General features: G+C 39.2%; 1 protein-coding gene across 1 annotated transcript; it reads left to right on the top strand.

Moving 5' to 3' along the window:
* Positions 1–830: 830 nt before the first annotated feature.
* Positions 831–12295, top strand: LOC117948448 (uncharacterized oxidoreductase YjmC-like). Its single transcript, XM_034878077.1, has 11 exons — positions 831–1078; positions 7988–8136; positions 8508–8696; positions 9216–9277; positions 9402–9455; positions 9538–9636; positions 10105–10240; positions 10532–10650; positions 11140–11235; positions 11405–11515; positions 11878–12295. The coding sequence occupies exons 1-11, from the start codon at positions 1071–1073 to the stop codon at positions 11938–11940; spliced, it is 1086 nt and encodes a 361-aa protein (XP_034733968.1). The 5' UTR covers positions 831–1070; the 3' UTR covers positions 11941–12295.
* The last annotated feature ends 8511 nt before the right edge of the window (positions 12296–20806 follow it).

Here is a 20806-nt window from a genome sequence, read left to right as displayed (position 1 = left end):
CTGTGTATTAATTACATTGTGTATCCTATATATAATAATCAAGTTGGCAGCATCTCTAAAAGAAAACTACAACAAAACATTTAATCAAAGACATATTTATATCACTAGAGGGAGCAACGTGTCATTTCCCCCCTGATCTTCTATCTCTCTTTCTGACGTCACTGACTACACCTTAGCCTAAAGCCATCATGCTCCCATTGGTTACAAGCTCCACGGTTACAAACACCAGGGATTTACTTTGCTTCTCAAACAGACTATCCTGTCAAGGACTCGTAACTAGAAACTGAGCTTCATCAACAGAGGCAAAGTTTTATTGTTTTTCTCACATATTCTAAAGCCAGCATCTCTTGTCAATTTGTAGATTTATTCGTTTACAAAATAATCCTTTCGGATTATGGAAAATCCCTCAGGAATACATCATATTTAACTCGTTAAAGTCCCATATAATGCCGGGTAATTAATAATTGCACTTTTATACTTATATTGTTGGAGAGGAAACTTTTTTTTTGGGGTGAATCCATGTTATTATTATTATTATTATTATTATTATTATGATTATAATTATTATAATTATTATTATTATTATTATTATTATTATTATTATTTTAAATCATTTGTAGAAAGTGACAAATTTAGAAAGGTTTAATCGAGACAGTGACACTCCATCCGAAAGATAAGAAAATAAGTGCATTACAATAGATTTCCAGTAAACCAAGAACAGTGTAGCCTCTTGATAAACAGTAGACATCTATGTGTTAATATTACGGTGTTATTTTTGCCAAGGGGCACACAGTACATTCTCAGATCATGTCAAAAAAAATGAAGCATCACAACATACCGCCAAGAACTTGCCTGGCTAGTACAGGTCTGTGTGATGTTGCGCATAAACTTTCCTCCAACACGCCCTCAGATAGAAATACAGACTACTTGTCATATTTTGACAACGCTGCAGCGTTTCCTAACACTTCAGGGCTGGAAGAGGTCTACGTCTCCGTGGATTATAGAGACCAGCAGATCACCAGAGCGCAGCGCGACCAAACTTGGACCTGAAGGATTTAAGGAAAGTCAACATGAGCAGGTAAGGAGTCAGATCTGGTCCACAATGACATAAAATCATTTAAAGTCAATCGGTGCATGAATGAGCTGCATGACGCAACAATAGCCTAACTGACAGGGGGAAAAACTAATAATAAGAATAAGAATAGGCTAATAATAATACTAATAATAATAACTTTTATTTATATAGCACAGTTCATGAAACCCAAGGACCCTTTACATATTTACTGTAATTTACTGTGTTTAAGCTAATGAAGGTTGTAGGCTGTGTGTTCCAGGAGTTTTTTGTCTAGGGATGTAGCATTTCGGATATCTGCAGGGTGTTCCACAGGGATGGGGCTGCAGCTAAAGGCTCGGATAAGATGTATAGACTTGCAATAAAGTAACTAAGTAAAGTGAGGACCTTTAAAATGTTGCGGTACTTGTACAATAGGCTACTTTAGTAAGGAGCTTTGCTTTCTGCATTATGAGTACTTTTAAGTATATCGTATGGTAAGCTATTGTGCTTTTACTTGAGTAAGTTTTTGAATGTACACTTGTGATAGAGAAGACTATTTCCCCTACTCTCCCTACTTTCCTATTGTGATACTGCTATGTACTTTTATTTTATACATGTGCAATTTTCAATAGACCCCTTCCACCTAACTGACCATGTCATATTTAATCCCATCACACCTCAGTTCAATTCAATTTATTTTATTTCAGTAAGATAGTCTGCTCATTGTCAATACTGTTTCATAAGGAGACTTTTGAACATGTATTACAACCAAACAACACAACACAGTCTCATAAAACATTTCAAACAGTCTGCCGGTCAAGTTTTTTTCCAGACTGCAGTTAACATTTTAAAGCCGGTAGACTTGTGTTTACTCTTTTATACCTGTCTAATTGATTCCACATTGTCCAATAAACACTGGATACGTAAACACATAGTTCACCCTTTTATCCTACATTGTCAGATAATTCAGTCAGTTCTGTGCAGCTCTCTTTCTTCTATGTAAAAATATTATCAAGAAGGAATGGTGGGGACAATGGCAACTTTGAAAGCAATCTTTGAAATGCCACAATGACGTTTACTGGCTATGTAGTGCCTAAACAAACACTATGGGGGCCTTAATGTGACCAGTGAAGATTTTCCTTGGTACCGGCAAATCTGAAAAGTGTCTCAAACATCCATCATGCCACCTTTGTCAAAGTTTTCCCTCATCCCTGTCTCCTTTTCTTTATAAGTAATCATACATAGTGTTCTCACCTCTTTCTCAGATAAGACATTTCCTAAGTTCCCACTGGGATCTGCTCACTACCTAAATGTGGTCCATTCTGGATTTCATAAAATATATTATATGCAATATTTCTGCAATAAAGAATGGTTCAAAAACCCTATGAGTGAGCACGAGCGAGGGAGTGACCCTGCCCGGAGGGAGGCCCCGACTGTTGTTTGTGCAAATGCACCAAACAAGAGTTTGGAGTGTTTGGCCTTCTTGGAGACCTTGAATGAAGTTCTGAATGGGGCTCCAGTTGGGGACTCCATAGTTCTGCTGGGGAACTTCAGTGCACACATGGGCAATGATGGAGATATGTGGAGAAGTGTGATCGGGAGGAACGGCCTCCCCGATCTAAACCAGAGTGGTTGTCTGCTGTTTGACTTCTGTGCTAGTCATGGATGTTCTATAACAAACACCATGTGCAAACATAGGGATGCTCATAAATGTACTTGGTACCAGAGCACCCTAGGCCGAAGGTCAATGATTGATTTTATAACTGTTTCATCTGATCAGAGGCCGTATGTTTTGGACACTTGGGTGAAGAGAGGGGTGGAGCTGTCAACTGATCACCATCTGATGGTGAGTTGGGTCAGGGGATGGGGGAAGACTATGGACAGACCTGGTAAGCCCAAACGGGTAGTGTGGGTCAATTGGGAACGTCTGGAGGAAGCCCCAAGCCGACAGAATGTTAACTCACACATCCGGTGGAGCTTTTCGTGCATCCCTGTGGAGGCTGGGGGCATTTAACCAGAGTGGACAATGTTTAAAGTTTTCATTGTTAAAGCTGTGGTGGAAGGCTGTGGTCTTAGGGTCTTAGGTGCCTCAAGGGGTGGTAACCCACAAACACCTTGGTGGACACCGGTGGTTAGGGAAGCCGTCCAACTGAAGAAGAAGAAGAAGAGTCTTTCCGGGATATGCTATCCCAGAGGGATCCAGAGGCAGTTGCAAGCTGCAGCCTTTCCCATGAAAAAGGCAAAGCAGCTGGTGTTAGCAGAATTTTGGAGAAGACATGGAGAAGGACGGTACCACGGTGCTTCTGGAAAACCGTTCGCTACTTCAAGACGGGAAAGCAGGGAACCATCCAAGCTGTGTAGAGTAAAGATGGGACGCTGTTGACCTAAACTATGGAGGTAATAGGGTGGTGGAAGGAGCACTTTGAGGAACTCCTGAATCCAGCTAACATGCCCTCTATGGTAGAGGCAGAGGCAGAGGGGAAGTTTTTTTTACATCAGAAGTCCATGCTGTTTATTAAACATAGACAATGAGGGGGAGGTGTAGCATTGGTAAAATGAAAACAGCAAGTAAATGTCATTGATTTCCTTATATGATGATGTATGTGGTAGTGAAGTCTCAAAATGTTAACTTGACCTTCTGCTGAATTTATGGCAACTCCTAAACTATGTGTAGGTAATCCTTTAAAGGAATAGTTGACATTTCGGGAATTAGACTTTACACATGCGCTTTCTTGGTGAGTGTTGGATGAGAAGATTGATGCCACCCATATTGGGTAAATATTTAGCTGAAACAAACAGCCACTTGTCTTAGCATAGCACAAATACAGGATGCGTGGGGAAACAACTAGTCTGGTTCTGTCCAGGGGCAACAAAATAAACCTACCAGCATCTCTGAAGACCAACATTTTACATGGTTTATCTTGTTTGTTTAATCCTTACAAAAAAAAGAAGTGTTTAAATGTCAATTTGCGGTTTTAGTTAGGATTATGTACCAGAGGATTTCTACACTAGGACCGGTAACCAGTGGAGGCTTCAGGAGGTTACGGGTTTCTGCCAAGAAATAGAAGTGTCAAAACAACAATTTTTTTTTTTTTACATTTTGGTTTGTACAGATTTAACAAAGAATATAGAATATGTAGATTGGGCTTTAGATTGGTTGGAAGGTAAATTTGTATTACCTTTGAATGGAGCAAGAATAGATGTTTATTCCTCTTTCCAGTCTCAATGCAAAGCTACGCTAATCTGCTACTAGCAGTAGTTTTTTATTTAGCCTACAGACATAAGAATGGTATTGATCTCGATCAATTGAGCCCAATATCACAGATCACAAATTTGCCTCAAGGGGCACACAATACCCTCTATCCTTAGACTCTAGTGAATAAGAAAGTTTCATGATTTAGGGCATCAAAATTCTAGAGGGCATTTAAGGACAAGTGTACAAGTTTTGCTGTATTTAAACTGAAGCAGACATAGTGTGTTTTCAATTAGTGAAGGGAGGGGTTGGGCGACTGTTGGTGTACTCAGTGTCCTTGTGAGCCCTTGTTTGTGCAATAGCTTCATTCATGCAGGTTTCTTCATGATCAACAGCTGAAGAACAACTTTTCCAAACTTGTCTCCACAAGAACTTTTTTATTGTGGCAGTGACTTGTTGGAGAGGTTGATGTCTCAGATGAGTTTTGAGAAATCATATATGTTGTTCTTGAGATCTTGTAGCTTTCAGTCTGAATGTGTGAACATGAGTTGTTTGTCTCACAGTGAAATGCTCTTTCTTTAAAACTAACTATAAACATCCTGGTACAATTTCTGTGGGGCAGATTTGATGACTGGCATCAGATGCTGTTTTTTAACAGGGCTGTTTGAACACAACACAATGTTATTTTGGAAAGGAAGTGAAAATCATCCAATCACCAGATAGAGGCAGCTTGCCCAAAGCCCATAACTGGACTCAATAATGGTTTCATTACAAACCGTTCCATTCTCTGACCACAGAATACCACAGAGTACAATGAAAAAACACAGATGCAGTAGAGAATAAGGAAAAAGAGAAAGGAGACAGGGAGTAGAATGGTATGTGCTAAGCATTACAGATCAGAAAACACTTTGAGACCTCATCATTATAGATGTGTTCAGTCAATGTTAACACATGCGTGATTTAAGGATTAATCTTGTTCTCATTAGTTGTTCAAACTTGTTTTACCACAGCGAGTCATAACGTTTTACATGAATATAAAAATTGTGTTATCTGTACTTTGTCATTGTGATCTCTGCTCAAAAGTTTTTGTTCCATTCAACAATCTTTACTCTGCCATGATGTAACTCTTTGTATCTGTAACTGATTGAGAGACCGTGTGCTGTTCATTTAGTCAGGCATATTACAGTTCCACTTCTATCAGATCACATTTTTTTCCCCCAATAATTAAATGCATATTAATGGCTATTCTTACTTTGACTGTTTCATGTGTTAGTGCACTGCCCATGCCAACCATGTCAGCCCACCCTTTCACACTGTTAAACCTACTGTGTAAGTAATGCGGCTCCTGAGGGGTTTAATGCGGATGAGCTGTGGAACAAACAGAGCCAGTGACACCACTGTTTATAGCGTGACACAGAGAGACTAACAATTTTTCCAAAACATTATCTGGTACGTAAAGTCCTGCCGGTTTACATTCACACAGCTCAAAACTGCTGTCAACAGTCAAGTCAAGTCAGTTTTATTTATACAGCCCAATATCACAAATTGCACATTTGCCTCAAGGGGCTTTACAATCTGCACAGCATACAACACCCTTTGTCCTTTTTCACATACAGGATAGGAGAAAGGAAAGGAGAAGGAATAACTCCCCAAACAAACCCCTTTAATAGTGGGCAACAGAAAGGTTCAAGTTTACATTTTCATTTTTTTCACCATCAGAATCTGCAGTAACTATTTAATGTAATATCAGAACTTAACTGTCATGACCTACATTATCTATATAGTAACATGTTGTGAAATCACTGTTGCAAAAATGGACTTCAAACTTTGAATTAGCATTGGGCTGTCCGTGTCAAATGCTATAACATTTTGGCCAAAAAAGGGTTCACCACTCCAGGACTCTGGTGGGGCAGCATTGCAATAGGTTTGGCTTACCTTTGTTTTGTAGGCCAAAAGTCAGACTCTCTGTTATGTTCTGTTCTGTTCTGTTCTGTCTTATACAAATGTTGGTTTAAAGAACAAAAGCAAACAGCAACAACAATCAGCCCAAAAAACAATTTTGTTGACTTTGTTCATGATTTTCTTTTCTGGCTCTGAGTTGCCAAAGTCACATTTGATTTGCAGCTACATTAGGCCAGAGGAATTTAACAATAACAACAGGCATAAGGGATGAGCATGGTACAACATATTGTCCTACTCATTACTCACTAAAGCATAATGTTTCTTCAACTTTTAATGTTTTACTGCACTGCAGTCATGCAGTGTAGGGAGGCTCCAAAATCAGCAGCTGTCGCTGTGGTCCTTCTACACGTCCTGCGATGCCCTGTTACATCCTGCTATGCTCTGCAGTGCCCTGCTATACTCTGCTGTGCCTTGTAATGCCGCACAGTGTCATGCTATGCCATAAACTACTACAAACTACTTTTTTCTTTAGTCACTGTTCTATTATCTTTTACTGTGACTATTATTGCTGCTCTTCATTTCAACCCCAACCGGCCCGTCAGACACCGCCTACCAAGAGCCTGGGTCTGTCCGAGGTTTCTTCCTAAGAGGCAGTTTTTCCTCACCACTGTCGCACAGTTGCTTGCTCTGGAGGTAACCGCTAGAACTGTAAATTATAGAGTGTGGTCTAGATCTAATCTATCTGTAAAGTGTCTCGAGATACAGTGAGGGAAAAAAGCATTTTGATCTCCTGCTGATTTTGTGCGTTTGCCCACTGATAAAGAAATTATCAGTGTATAATTGTAATGGTAGATTTATTTGAACAGTGAGAGACAGAATAGCAACAAAACATCCAGAAGAACACATGTCAAAAATGTTATAAATAGATTTCCATTTTAATGACGGAAATAAGAATTTGAACCCCTCTCAATCAGAAAGATTTCTGTCTCCCAGGTGTCATTTATACAGGTAAAAAAACTGAGATTAGCAGCACACTCTTAAAGCGAGTGCTCCTAATCTCAGCTCGTTACCTGTGTAAAAGATTTCAAGATTGTAGACCTACACAAGTCTGGAATGGGCTACAAGACCATTGAGAAGAGTGACAACAGTTGGTGCGAGGTCCACCTGCTCAAGAAAGCACATACATGCCTGTCTGAAGTTTGCCAATGAACATCTGAATGATTCAAATGACAACGGGGTGAAAGTGTTAGGGTCAGATGAGACCAAAATGGAGCTCTTTGGCATCAACTCAAACCCATGTTTGGAGGAATGCTGCCTATGACCCCAAGAACACCATCCCCACCATCAAACATGGAGGTGAAAACATTATGCTTTGGGGGTGTTTTTCTGCTAAGGGGACAGGACAACTTCACCGCATCTAAGGGACGATGGACGGGGCCATGACTTTGAAAATGGGCGTGGATGGGTATTCCAGCATGACAATCACTTAGGTCCTGGAGTTGTCAGACATTAATCCCGTAGAAAATCTGCGGAGGGATCTGAAGGTTTGAGTTGCCAAACGTCAGCCTCGAAACCTGCATGACTTGGACAAGATCTGCAAACAGGTGTGGGACAAAATCCCTACTGGGATGTAATCAAACCTGGTGGCCGACTACAAGAAACGTCTGACCTCTGTGATTGCCAACAAGGGTTTTGCCACCAAGTACTAAGTCACGTTTTGAAGAGGGGTCAAATACATATTTCCCTTGTTAAAATGCAAATCAATTTATAACATTGCTGCTGCTTAATGATAATAATGAGTTTGTAATTGTCAGATTATAATTTTTTACTCTCTGCAGATGTCTGATTAGCAAGTTGGAGGTGGAAAAGTTCATTGTGAACTGTATGACAGCCGTGGGCACTAAGCCGCATCATGCCCGCAGCCTGGCCGAGGTGCTGGTGGAGGGAGACCACAGAGGACACTACAGCCATGGACTCAACCGGATGGGTCAGTGGGGCACTGGAAGTTTATCATTTTATCTGCCTGTTTGATTTAAAAGTGGTAGCACAACTGTTGTAGGACAGAAGAAACATTTTGTAAACTTTGACACTATAAAGCGCAATATGAAGGCAATAATCAATTTAAAAAACTTTAAAAAACTTTAAAAAACAATCTTAATCACCAGTTACATTTGATGCACTATAATGTGTATACAAGGAATGTATTAGAAAAATATGGCAGCCTAATGAGGTACATTAGAATTGTAAGTGTACATATGAAAACAAATCTCTCTGCTAACTTCACGATTTGGATATTTTTTAAAGTCTGTATGAAATATGGTTAATGTTTCTGCTTGCTGGCTCTATACTTTTTGACAGACATGTATGTAAAGGACATCCAAACAGGGATCTGTGCCAAGGACGGTGAGCCTGTGGTGGAAAAGGAGAGTGCAGCCACAGCACTGGTGGATGGGAAAAACCTCCTGGGTCCTGTGGTGGGAAACTTCTGCATGAAACTGGCCATTAAGAAGGCAAAAGAAGCTGGAATTGGCTGGGTGGTGGCACATGGTGAGTCTGAACATCCTGATACTGCAATTGTAGGTGAAGGATTTTAAAACTTGAAATGCCATAACGGCACCTGTCCAATTCTATAAAAACCTAAATTGTATGATGTATTGTGATTTAGCCAAGGTGCCCCCACGGGATAAACAGGTTTTCTTGTTTCCTGTGAACTGATGTTACATGCTCAGGTGTCTGATGCAGGTCTGTATTTGTTTAATTACACTGAACGTTCAGCCTTGAGAAAGGGATTATCTTCACTGTTGAAATATTAGTAGAATGGAGAAAGCATAGTATTATGTAACAGGCTATTAAATGCGGTAGAAGAGAAATCAAAACCACTGTAGTGTGATGAGTGCAAAGTGCGTTGGATTTCAATTAATAGGATTTACTTGAGAAAGGAAGAAAGTTGTGAGTATGTTTTTTGCAGAGAAATCTCTTTTCAGTATCAGAAGAATTTAATTTCACTATTGGTCAACGAATCTTAGCAACACAATAAAAATACTGTATGGCACTTTTCTGTCTTAGGTTCCAATCACTACGGCATTGCAGGATACTACTCAATGCAAGCGCTAAAGGAAAACATGATCGTGAGTGAAAGGTTTATCTGCCTTTTTATTAATTCAATTTTAACAAATAGACCTTTTTTTAGGAATGGAGTTGAATGTGCTATGTGATCTAATTGTTTGTCTAATAACAATCTGACCACCACAGGGCATGTCATTTACCAACACATCCCCACTGGTGGTTCCTACACGTGGTAAAGAGGTAAATATACAGAAGAAACTGTACTTTATGCCATAAACAACCTGTCTGTCTCATTCTAATACTGTGATCATGCTGTTTGTAGTGCACTTTGGGGACCAACCCCATCAGCGTGGCAGCGCCTGCTAAAGACGGAGACAGCTTTGTTCTGGATATGGCCACATCAGCAGTAGCACTTGGAAAGGTAAGACCAGCTTTATACAAATAAGCCATCAAGGATGCCTTACATACAGAGCATAACTTGCCGAGAGACGTTTGACCCAAGCTGTTTTTAGTTTGATGCCACATGACTGTCCAATCTAACATAGCTACATCTAAAAATGGAAATGTATTTATGGTTACTGCACTAGAGTTCTTGATTTATATTTTATACCAACTTAGTTGATTTGGAGATGAATTCATCACCAGTTTTTCTGAAACCAATTTGACTACCAGAAGCACAATCCCTGTGGCCACTGGTTGAACAAGGCGTTAAGAGGCCACTTACAGTCATAATGATTTAGTGAAATATTTTAAGTCTTTTTATAAAAGCATTTTTAGTTTTATTTCATGCTACAATATGCACTTGTAAAGTACATTGTAACTGCGGTTTCGAAACACTATATATAGTTAAAGGCTTCTTACTCAATGTCACAATGTTTAATGCGCACAGGTGGAGCTCTATGAACGGAGTGGAGACCCCATCCCCGAGGGCTGGGGCTGTGATGCCCAGGGCAAGCTGACCACCGACCCTAAGAGAGTTTTGAGTGGAGGAGGACTGGTGCCCATCGGCGGCAGTGAAGCCACAGGTCATCATTCTGTTGTTCTGCATGTTATTAAACATAATTTTATGATATAGGCTATACTGTTCTTTCTGCAGTCAGATACATTTAAATAATCCTCCTGTCTTGCCCTATCCTCACATATGATCTGTCAATAAAGGAAAATTGCACAGTTTCTAATGTCAACCCTACTCTGCCTGACTATCAAAAAATAGCAGCAAAAAATTAAACTTGGTGTTTCACGGTTTTTCTGACAGAAATTTCAAAGCTGTCCATTTCTGTGTGTTTTATAATGTCTGTTCATGTTGTTGACCTCAGGAGGGTACAAAGGCTTCGGTCTGGGAATGATGGTGGAGGTGTTCTGTGGTATCTTGGCCGGTGCCCAGTACAGCAATCATGTCCGCACGTGGAAAGTAACGGACCGGGTTGCCAACCTGGTACGTTACTCATTTATTTACTTTTGGCTTGGGTTGAGTTTTAGAAAACATATTAACCCCATTTAAAGAAAGAACTACCACTTGTCCCACTTGTCTGTGAAATGACTGAAAAATGGGAAGAAAATGTTTTACATTTAACTGATCGCTGCATGTTTATGGTAAATAATGGTAAATAAATCTTAGAAATTTAATAGGGTTTAAACTTACTTTTACACATTCTTGAAACGTCGTGTGGCGCCATATTTATCCAATTTAATGTTGACAGAACCTGAGTGGCTTTGCAGTTGAGTTATTTTTTTCGTCATCATCTGCCTGTTAAAATAAAACCCACTGGTTTTATGATGTAGATGCTGCAGTCTAGTCCTCTAGTCAAAGTGGCTTCACCACAATGAGTTGGAGCATTTTACTGAACAGTTACCCTAAACACCCTTTTTACTGTTTGAATTAGGTCAGTTGACAGTGTTGGCTTCTCCTATTTTTTGTTTTCAGGGTCAGTGTTTTGTTGCAATCAACCCAGAGAACTTTGCTCCTGGGTTTGCCGACAGGATGTCAGACCTGCTGTCCATCCACAGAGGGATGGACCCTGTGAGTAGAGCCTACTGCTGCAATGTTGATATAAAGACTGATTGGGGGAGGGGATATGTGGATGTCCAGTGATGGCAACTAAGCCCTGTTTCATAATTTTCAAAGTAAATTAAACAAAGTAAGATAATTGCTTTGAGTTTCATTTAGTTGCTGCTGTTTTTTGACGCAGGCTGACCCAAACACCCCTGTTTTGGCTGCTGGAGATCCAGAAAGGATGAACATAAAGAAGTGTGAGGAGATGGGTGGGATCCCCTACCACATCAATGTTGTTAACTACATGGTAAGAGCGTACAAAAAACTCACCCCAAAAACTAACTGGTCAGGGTCTGAAACAACAAAGATGACAAGATACTACTATCACGTCTGTATCTTAGATATGAAGTTGTCCAATCAGCAGCTGATTAGCATATTTTAGCATAAAGACTGGAAAAGATGGACACAGCTAGCCTTTGCTAAGCTAAGTGGCTGTGGGCAGTAGCATCATACTGTATTTACCGAACAGACATGAGAGTGCTAGCAATCTTCTCAACTATCTGTCAGCAAGCCAATAAGCATATTTCCCAAAATGTCAAACTATTGCTTTAAGAAAAAGCCTTGAGATTTTGCTTACTTAACTTTGTATTTGCCTTTTTTCCACCGCAGAACGAATGTGCGAAGAGAGTTGGTGTCAGCCCACTGCTACCATGCAACAATCTTGTCAATTAGTTAGTGAAATCAAGATTCTCTGCATTGGAAATCTGGATTTTCTGCTTATCTTGAAATTGATATTGAGCTACTTAGAAATGCAACATTGTTTAAGGACATAATACATCATATTTTATTCATTTTAACCTTGTCAGGTGCAATCAGGTTTTTTGATGATCCTCCAAACAAATGACAGACTATGACCTCTTCAGATAAACAAGGCAGATTTTTTTTATACAGACACGTGGAATACGTGCATAGAGACAGGAAAACGCACACAAAGCATCTCAACAGATTTGACATTGCTTCTATGCATCTCACTGCATTAAACATCATGAGTTGCATATGTTAAATGTCTTCATCGTAAAACCTGGTATAAACAGTGTTTTTTACAACGCCATCATAGCGCCCGGCTCTGCTTAGAGGTCAACCTGAAGAATATTTTTGCCTTATTGCTCATGCACAAACACTCAACCAGATGTTGGACTGAGTTCCCTTACATAGAGTGTATCAGTGGTGGAAGAAGTATTCAGATCCTTTACTTAAGTAAAAGTAATTATACCATACTGTAAAAATACTCTGTTACAAGTAAAAGTTCTGAAAATTTGAAAATTTGATTTAAGTAAAAGTATCATCAGGTATATGTACTTAAAGTCTTAAGGAGTCTTAGGCGGTTGTATTATTAACTTGTAAAGTAACTAGTAATTATAGCTGTCAGACTAATGTATTGGAGTAAAAAGTACAATATTTCTCTGTATGTAGTGACGTAGAAAATTGCATGAAAAGTAAAGACTTGAGTAAACATCCCTACCTTACCTCATTATCTGTACTTAAATACAGTACTTGAGTAAATGTACATTACATTCCACAACTGGTCAGTATACTGTCTATGTAAGGGACCTTGCCTTGTATACACGTCATTATAGTCAGAATGACACTCACATTAGATAAGCACTTATGAAATCCAACCCAACATTATTTTAATCTCTTTGTATAATAACCATGACATTTGTGGTAAATAAAGGAAAATATAATTTTTCTATCCTTATGTCAGGGACTCTTTGAAACATGTTATTTGTGTCTTGGAATACTTCATCCAAATTGTCTTCAAGATGCTGTATCTCTGACAGCGGAATACGCACAATCTTTTTATAAAGCCGTTGTCATTGATTTATTGCTGATGGCTGGATGTTTGAGTTATTTGTTGTCAACAAGTGAAAAGTTGGGTCATTCCTTGTTGGTGAGCTACTTTACTTAAATTGTACTGCAATGTTGTAACTGTACTTTAATCTACTTACTGTGCGACGCACAAAAACAGTTTTAGTGTTTTTTATATACTCAAAAGCATTTAAAAAGACCATGACATATTTTTTTTTTTACTTTAAAAGTTAACTTTACCATGTGCCTTACTCAATAAAAGCCATATCAAAACAAAAGTTGTTTTCTGATAAATATCTTTTACAGAAATGCCTCATGTTGTGTAATTAGATCAATATTTTTATGCATACGTGTCTTGCTGTTTTTTCATGGTTGTGCTTTACTCATTAATATTTCTGTATGGAATACCACTTTATTCATTATTAAATAAATACGTAAAATAAATACTACGTAAATACATGAATCAAATAAATATCTCTTTGAAATACACAAATGAGGCAATAAATACATAAATAAATGAATAAATGTTTTTTCTTTTAATCATTTCATGGTATTTTTATTCCATTTAAAGGGGTAGGAGTATATAAGTTTTACTTCTGCCTACTCCTTTTTGCATGTGTAAATATAGGTTTTTAAGTAACAGAAATAATTGAGTTTTACAGTGAAGAAAATAAGTATTTGAACACCCTGCTATTTTGAAAGTTCTCCCAGTTAGAAATCATGGAGGGGTCTGAAATTGTCATCTTAGGTGCATGAGACACATGATCTAAAAATAAATACACAGAAATCACAATGTACGATTTTTTAACTATTTATTTCTATGAAACAGCTGCAAATAAGTATTTGAACACCTGCCTACCAGCTATAATTCTGACCCTCAAAGACCTGTTAGTCTGCCTTCAAAATGTCCACCTCCACTCCATTTATTATGCTAAATTAGATGCACCTGTTTGAGGTCGTTAGCTGCATAAAGACACCTGTCCACCCCATACAATCAGCAAGAATCCAACTACTAACATGGCCAAGACCAAAGAGCTGTCCAAAGACACTAGAGACAAAATTGTCCACCTCCACAAGGCTAGAAAGGGCTCCGGGGAAATTGCCAAGCAGCTTGGTGAAAAAAGGTCCACTGTTGGAGCAATCATTAGAAAATAGAAGAAGCTAAACATGACTGTTAATCTTCCTCGGACTGGGGCTCCATGCAAGGTCTCACCTTGTGGGGTCTCAATGATCCTAAGAAAGGTGAGAAATCAGGCCAGAACTACACTGGAGAAGCTGGTCAATGACCTGAAAGGAGCTGGGACCACCGTTTCCAAGATTACTGTTGGTAATACACTAAGACGTCATGGTTTGAAATCATGCGGCACGAAAGGTCCCCCTACTTAAACCAGCACATGTCAAGGCCCATGCACCTACGATGACAATTTCAGACCCCTCCATGATTTCTAAGTGGGAGAACTTGCAAAATAGCAGGGTGTTCAAATACTTATTTTCCTCACTGGGTTTTTGTTGTTTGTTTTCTTATTACTTTTTTTCTGATGTTTTGTCTTTATTTACAGGTTCAAAATGAAGAAATCAATCAATCAGTTTACTTTTATTTATTTAAAGAGACTTTTATTTCATAAATCCACATTTATTCACTTCTGTAGACTTTTTTTTCGTAATACCACATTAGTATTTATTTATTTCCCTCTATATATTTCCAATTCTTATATGCAAATCACGGGGCATGGCTGTCTCTCACATTAAGAACAAAAAAAAGGTTGGTGAAGTGAGAGTGCACCACGACCAGCAGCTTGTGGGGCTCTACCCAGTGCACAGTCACCTACTCTGGGCAACTGAACCACCAACTAGCGCTGACCTGACGGGGCAACACGACTGGCAGTTTGCGGTGCTCTGTACCCAGCCCACAGTCACCTATTCTGGGGTAATTGGGGTAATTTTTGGGGTCAGTTTAATGTAAATTGGAGCAGTCGTTTTCCCTGCTAGCTCACTTAACAACACCTCAGCTGATGTTGCGTCAACGGTCAACGACCTTTCAATAATCCGAAAACCTCCTATGGGTCCTGCTGCCCACTATAGGGCTGCCCCTGCTTGCTGTTATGGGAGGTGATCCACAAAATCCTGTTTGGTCGAAACAATGGAATGTCGGACTTGTGGGCTGTAGGACCAAAGGGAATTTTTGGTGCGTCGGGGACATGTGCAGTCCCCGTGTCAACCCACAGTGGACACTGACCGACCGACAACTTGCTGTGCTCTGTCAGGTCAGCGGGAGTTGGTGGTCTTGTTATCCTGCAGAATAAGTCACTGTGCTGGGTACATTCGTCAGGTCAGTGCTACTTGATGGTTAATTTACCCCAGAATAGGAGACTGCGTGCGGGGTAGAGCCCACGGATGTGTTTGGCATATAAGAATTAGAAATGTATAGAGAGGGAAATCAATAAGTGTGGCATTAGGAAATAAAAGTCCACGGAAAGAAATGAATGTGGATTTATGAAATAAAAGTCTCTTGAAATAAATAAACGTGGACTTACGAAATAAAAGTACCATAAAATAACAATTAAAAGTAAAACATTTTAATATATTTATTTGACTAATTGATTTATTGTTACATGAATATTTACATTTATGTAATTATTTATGTTTTTATTGTCTCGTTTATTTATTTCATGATGTATTTCAAAGGCAAATTTATTTATTTATTTATTCATGCTTTTTTTATTTAATATTGAATATACTAACCCTAACCCTAACCCTAACCCTAACCCCTAACCCTAACCCTAACCCTAACCCTAACCCTATTTATACATATTTAATATTAAATATTTCCTTTCTCAATATAGTTTATGTTGGCAAAACAGGCAATAAAACAAGAGCAGAAATAACCCTAACCCTAACTGCATCAAAGAAAGTAAGTATTGAAATAATTGACCCCATAGTAGCTAAAAATTAATACACTCATTTTGTACTTTGATCCATTTTTTAAACAGTTTAAAAGGTGTTTAATGCCACCATCCTTTAACATTGCTTACATGCCACAGTCAAAATGCATTATATCTTTCAAACGTGTTTAATCTCAACCTTTTTTCTAGTGTTGGCTTGTAGGTAATTGGTTAATTGTGATAACATTAACTTAGTGTTCAAGTTAATGCTGTAAGGAACATTATCATACAAAAGCAATTATACAAGTATAAACATTAAGTTGATGCATTACTGTAAGATAACGTGCACAGCATGCACTTTCATATTCAACCTCCCTGATTTGAGAAAGATTATATGCTATGTACAGCTTTCTTACCACTAGATGGAGACATAGTATAAGTGAACAGCTGGATTTGAAGTGTCAATGTGGATTTATGGCTGCCTTCTGGACGTTTTATACACATTTGATGTGTTCTGTAAAGTTGATAAGTTTTTTAGGTAGCTGTATCTAGACAGTTTACATATTTTTATATCTACCTCATATTATATTAAAATAACAGTGTTAAAGCTATAGTGTGTAGTTTCTGTGTCCCAATGAGGAATTTTAAGCAATGACAACACTGTCGTTGCATCCACATGATGCAATTATTCTTTGATTGGGCACCACCCCCACCCCTCACCCACACAGTTCCTAGTAACCAAGGAAGACACAGAGGATTAAAAAACCTGCTGGACTCTTCAGAAGAGGTAATCATCTTCACTCAAGCTTCTGTGTGCGAAAATCACCAGACTATCCCACTTTCTAAACATAGCCATACTGACAAATTCAAAGAGAGTTTTGTAAAGCTGAGTCTTAATTAGCTATGCATTAACTCATTTGGCAATGGCTTGAAACGGACGATCAATAATATAAAATAGTGGCGCATTATAGGTTTAAAGTCACCATGGAAATGATAACGTATTTAATGTAAAGCTTGTACGTTAAATTACAACTAGTGTTGTTTCTCTCAGCACTGAAGCGAAGAAAAACTAATATACTGTATAATGATACTCATCACCTTGATCTCCTGTCCCAATCATGAAGTACATGGTCTTTGGACATTATCACGTAAAGAACTCTCAATTCAGATTATCATTACCTCACTTACATTTGGACAAGTGCACTTTTCTATTTTGTAGTTTCTATTGTTTTAATATGTGTGTGTACTATGTGTGTGTGTGTGTGTATGGCAAATACCATATTATTTGTGTGTGCATGTGTGTGTGTTTGTGTTTCTACATACAAGTGACACACTCAAAACTTAAATTATTGTCAAAGTTTTTTAGAAACGATGTTTTCATCTGTAAACAGCCTTTCTCATCTTCTAGCAAAACGTATCTCTTCTTGGTTGAAATCAGTTTTCAGCTAAAGCAGCACATTTGTAGTGAAAATGATGGAAGAAAGGCCTCTCCCAGAGCCACGAGGGAGAAGGGGGACAGGGCAGTGACAGATGCCCAGATCAGGACCATAATCTCCCATCCCAAAAGTCCTGGCACTGGGCCCTGGACCCTGGATGTCCTGTTAACACTCGGCCAGCCGCAGACAAAAGAAGAGAAATCAACAAATCAATGGGCTTTCAGTCCCACTGGGGGAAAGGAGATGGAAGGGGGAGTAAGTGAGGGCTGAGCTGGGCTGGGTTGGGCAAGGTCTGCGGGTTTGTATGAACGGGATGCTTGGAGATTAGGTTTAAGCTGAGGGGGAAGGAAGCTGTGTGCTGGGTGGAGGACTCTGCCGAGTCCAAGGATTAAGGGGCCGATTCTAACACTCGTTATAGGGGGCAGACTTGGTGGTGTGCGTGCATGGATGGAGAGTTGGATGTTGGGGGTCTAATCTGTCCTGGCCTTGGCCCGGTGCTCTTATGCGGATTAGATGGGGCCCCCAAGATCCCCAAGAGCAGGGCCGCTCTCTAGGATTAAGCAGATTCTAACAGGTGTTTTCTTTTGTGGTACTAAGGGGGGATCTGTCCATCACTCACCAAACAAGCAAATCATGAAGTGAGCGGCTACTGTGATGGGGCGAGTGATGCCAAAAGGTCATTACATCAGTGTATGTGTGTGTGTTTGTTTTTGGACTTGTAGACACAAACGGCTGCTTAGTGATAAGTCTGCGGTGGTGTTTTTTTCCATACAGCAGGGCCATATCTGCAGGAAATCAGCCAGATGAGGGGAGACGGAGAAAAAATCATCTAAAGTAGTACTAAAATGTGAGCTTACTCACATACTGTAGACTTTTTTAGAAGGTCCTGATGCAGCTGATCAGTTGTTATGGCTGTGAAGCAGCAGCTATGCAGGGATCCACTGTGGAGGAGATTTGTGTAGCTGCTACTGGAGGGCACTGGAGAACACTTTCACACTGTAGGAGGATAAGAAGAGCTTTGAAGTCACAGAGCCTGCCACTAACCTCTTTAGCTAAGAATGAGAAATGCAAACACAAACAACACAACTGGTGAGAAAGCTGGGAGAATATAAAGTATAGATAGATAGATGGATAGATAGATATGATGTTCTTAATATGCAGTATATATAATTAAATCATATTTGATAAAAACATATTGTTTGCTGACAAAAAATTGTTCACAGTTAGTTAACTCTATTGTTGAAAAAATAAAAATTTTACAGAATTGCCATTTAATGGGCGTACGGTTTTGTACAGATGTAGAAAAGGTATTTTTTTGGAAATCAATACTATACAACTTTATTATCCATCTTTTTGGAAATTTGACTTCATCTCAGCCCTCTAACACACTGTGATATTAAGAGATGGAACATTAGAGACGACATTATGAAACAAAAATAATATTAGTCATAAAAGGTCAAGGTCATAAAAAACTATAAGGTGATTTTATACAAAAATAAAGCAAATACAAATTAAGCAAAATAAATAAGGTATGAATTGACCCTACATATTTTCAGTTCATGCACCTAACCAAGACTGGGAAAAGGAAGGCTTGAATTAGGTATTATGTCATGCCAGAGAGGATGGAGGAGTGAAGTGATGGAGAGAGTGTGAGGACAGCTAGAAAGCTCCGCTGCTCTCCTGCTGGGTCTTTAATGAAGCGGAGCGCCTTCCTGGTTTGTTCCTCCCAGCTGTTGTCCCTACAAAGCCAAGATATTTGGCCTGGGCTCTTTGTCCTGCTCCGACTACCATACCTTCATATGACCGAGCGAACACGTAAAAATAAAGCAAAGCATCTGGTGTCTTGTTCACTCCAACTGTTCCGGAATGCAAACATCTCTCCATCTGTTGCCTCCCTCACTCGCATAAATGCCTGCCTATACTCCCTCTATCCTTCACTCTTCATTATATTGAAAACATCAGGTGCACAAGCTGACAATACAAAACAACAAAAACAGCAATATTTATACCATGGTCTGTGTGAATACTCAATTTTGATTGGCTGCAGGGTGCCCATTAAAAAGTGATATAGGACACCTACTAACAGGTTCTGGTAAAACTGACTGTTTACTGTTCTACATTAATCTAATTAATTCTGTGCTACATTAAATGAAGAAAAACATCTGAATATCTTATTTCCAACACTGAGTGTAGTCCTTCAGTGCCTTGTCCTCTGAACACCACATGATGGCACTGACATACACGCTGCAAGAAGTGAGTTACACTGCCTCACTGAACTAACTTTGTTTCACAGCGGTCATCTCTTCACGTCCGCTGTTCAACTCCACTGTTCAACTCCACTGTTCAACTCCACTGTCTAATGCATAAACGTACCACTCTGTGTTAATATTACTTGACCTGTTATGTTTCCCCTTGTGTAAAAACAAATGGTTTAAGGCAACAGGTTTCCATGCAAATTTCTAGTAAGTCAACTAATCTGGGATAACATTTTATAAAGGCCATAAGGGGCAGGAAGGGAGTATTACATACACCAAGTGAGCCAATCACTGGAGATCCTGGTGTGGTGTGTTACAACTATAGACCGTTAACAAGACTTCAAGACAAAGATCCGACTGAAATTTTACCCAGGTCAACTTTGGAAGGATGATTGCGTCATAGAATAGTGTTTGTTCAGAGAAGCTTCTCATTTCCATCTTTCCAAAACAACAAAATGGTGGCATCCTTTTACTGTAACTGCAACATCAGGCTTCTTCTCACCTATGTGAAACTGTCATACAGATAATGGTGTCAACAGGGGAAACTGCTTGCACCGCCAATAAAAAAGCCAGTCTTGGCCTTTATGTGTGAAACAGGCTTTCCTTCTGCCCTTTTGTAAACCAGGTGGTTCACATGTTGCATTTCTTGGGCAAACTGAACTGAGGGAACAACAAATAAAAATCAGATGGGAGGATGGCATCACTTTGTGATGGCAAAGGATTTAATTTCCTGTGTGTGGTTTGCACACCTCTGGTTATCATGACCACAAGCTTCTGGCTCTTACACCCACATGTCAACAGACAGCTGAGGTGTTGGATGGCCTTTGTCTGTGTGTGAGGTCCTAAGGACACTTTAACAGTTGGCTGCATGTGTTTTCCACTTGGGAAAATCTTCCATTTAATCCTGTCAAATTCTCTATATTTCCTCATTGATCACAAATGTCTTCTCATTGCAACAGTCTTTTTTCTTTAATTGGATACAAATAAGTTATTGTAGTTTTACATGTCCTTTTGTTGTGAACTTGTATATTTTAAAACTAGTACAATAAACATTGATTGAAATGCGACTTTGCTACATTACATTGGGGGATTCATACAAATCCTGTTATTTTTATGCTGTTTATCATGACAGCTTCAAACCAACTTTGACAATCAG

Source organism: Etheostoma cragini, chromosome 8 (assembly GCF_013103735.1).
Source record: "Etheostoma cragini isolate CJK2018 chromosome 8, CSU_Ecrag_1.0, whole genome shotgun sequence".
Taxonomy (NCBI): Eukaryota; Metazoa; Chordata; class Actinopteri; order Perciformes; family Percidae; genus Etheostoma; species Etheostoma cragini.
Note: the sequence above shows the minus strand (reverse complement) of the source record. Positions and strands in the feature narration are given on the sequence as shown.

What these genes read in the sequence shown, in the direction of transcription:
- LOC117948448 (XM_034878077.1), top strand. An exon ending in CCATGGACTCAACCGGATGG is followed by an intron (nt 8,137 to 8,507) that starts GTCAGTGGGGCA and finishes ACTTTTTGACAG; the next exon opens with ACATGTATGTAAAGGACATC. An exon ending in TCAATGTTGTTAACTACATG is followed by an intron (nt 11,516 to 11,877) that starts GTAAGAGCGTAC and finishes TTTCCACCGCAG; the next exon opens with AACGAATGTGCGAAGAGAGT.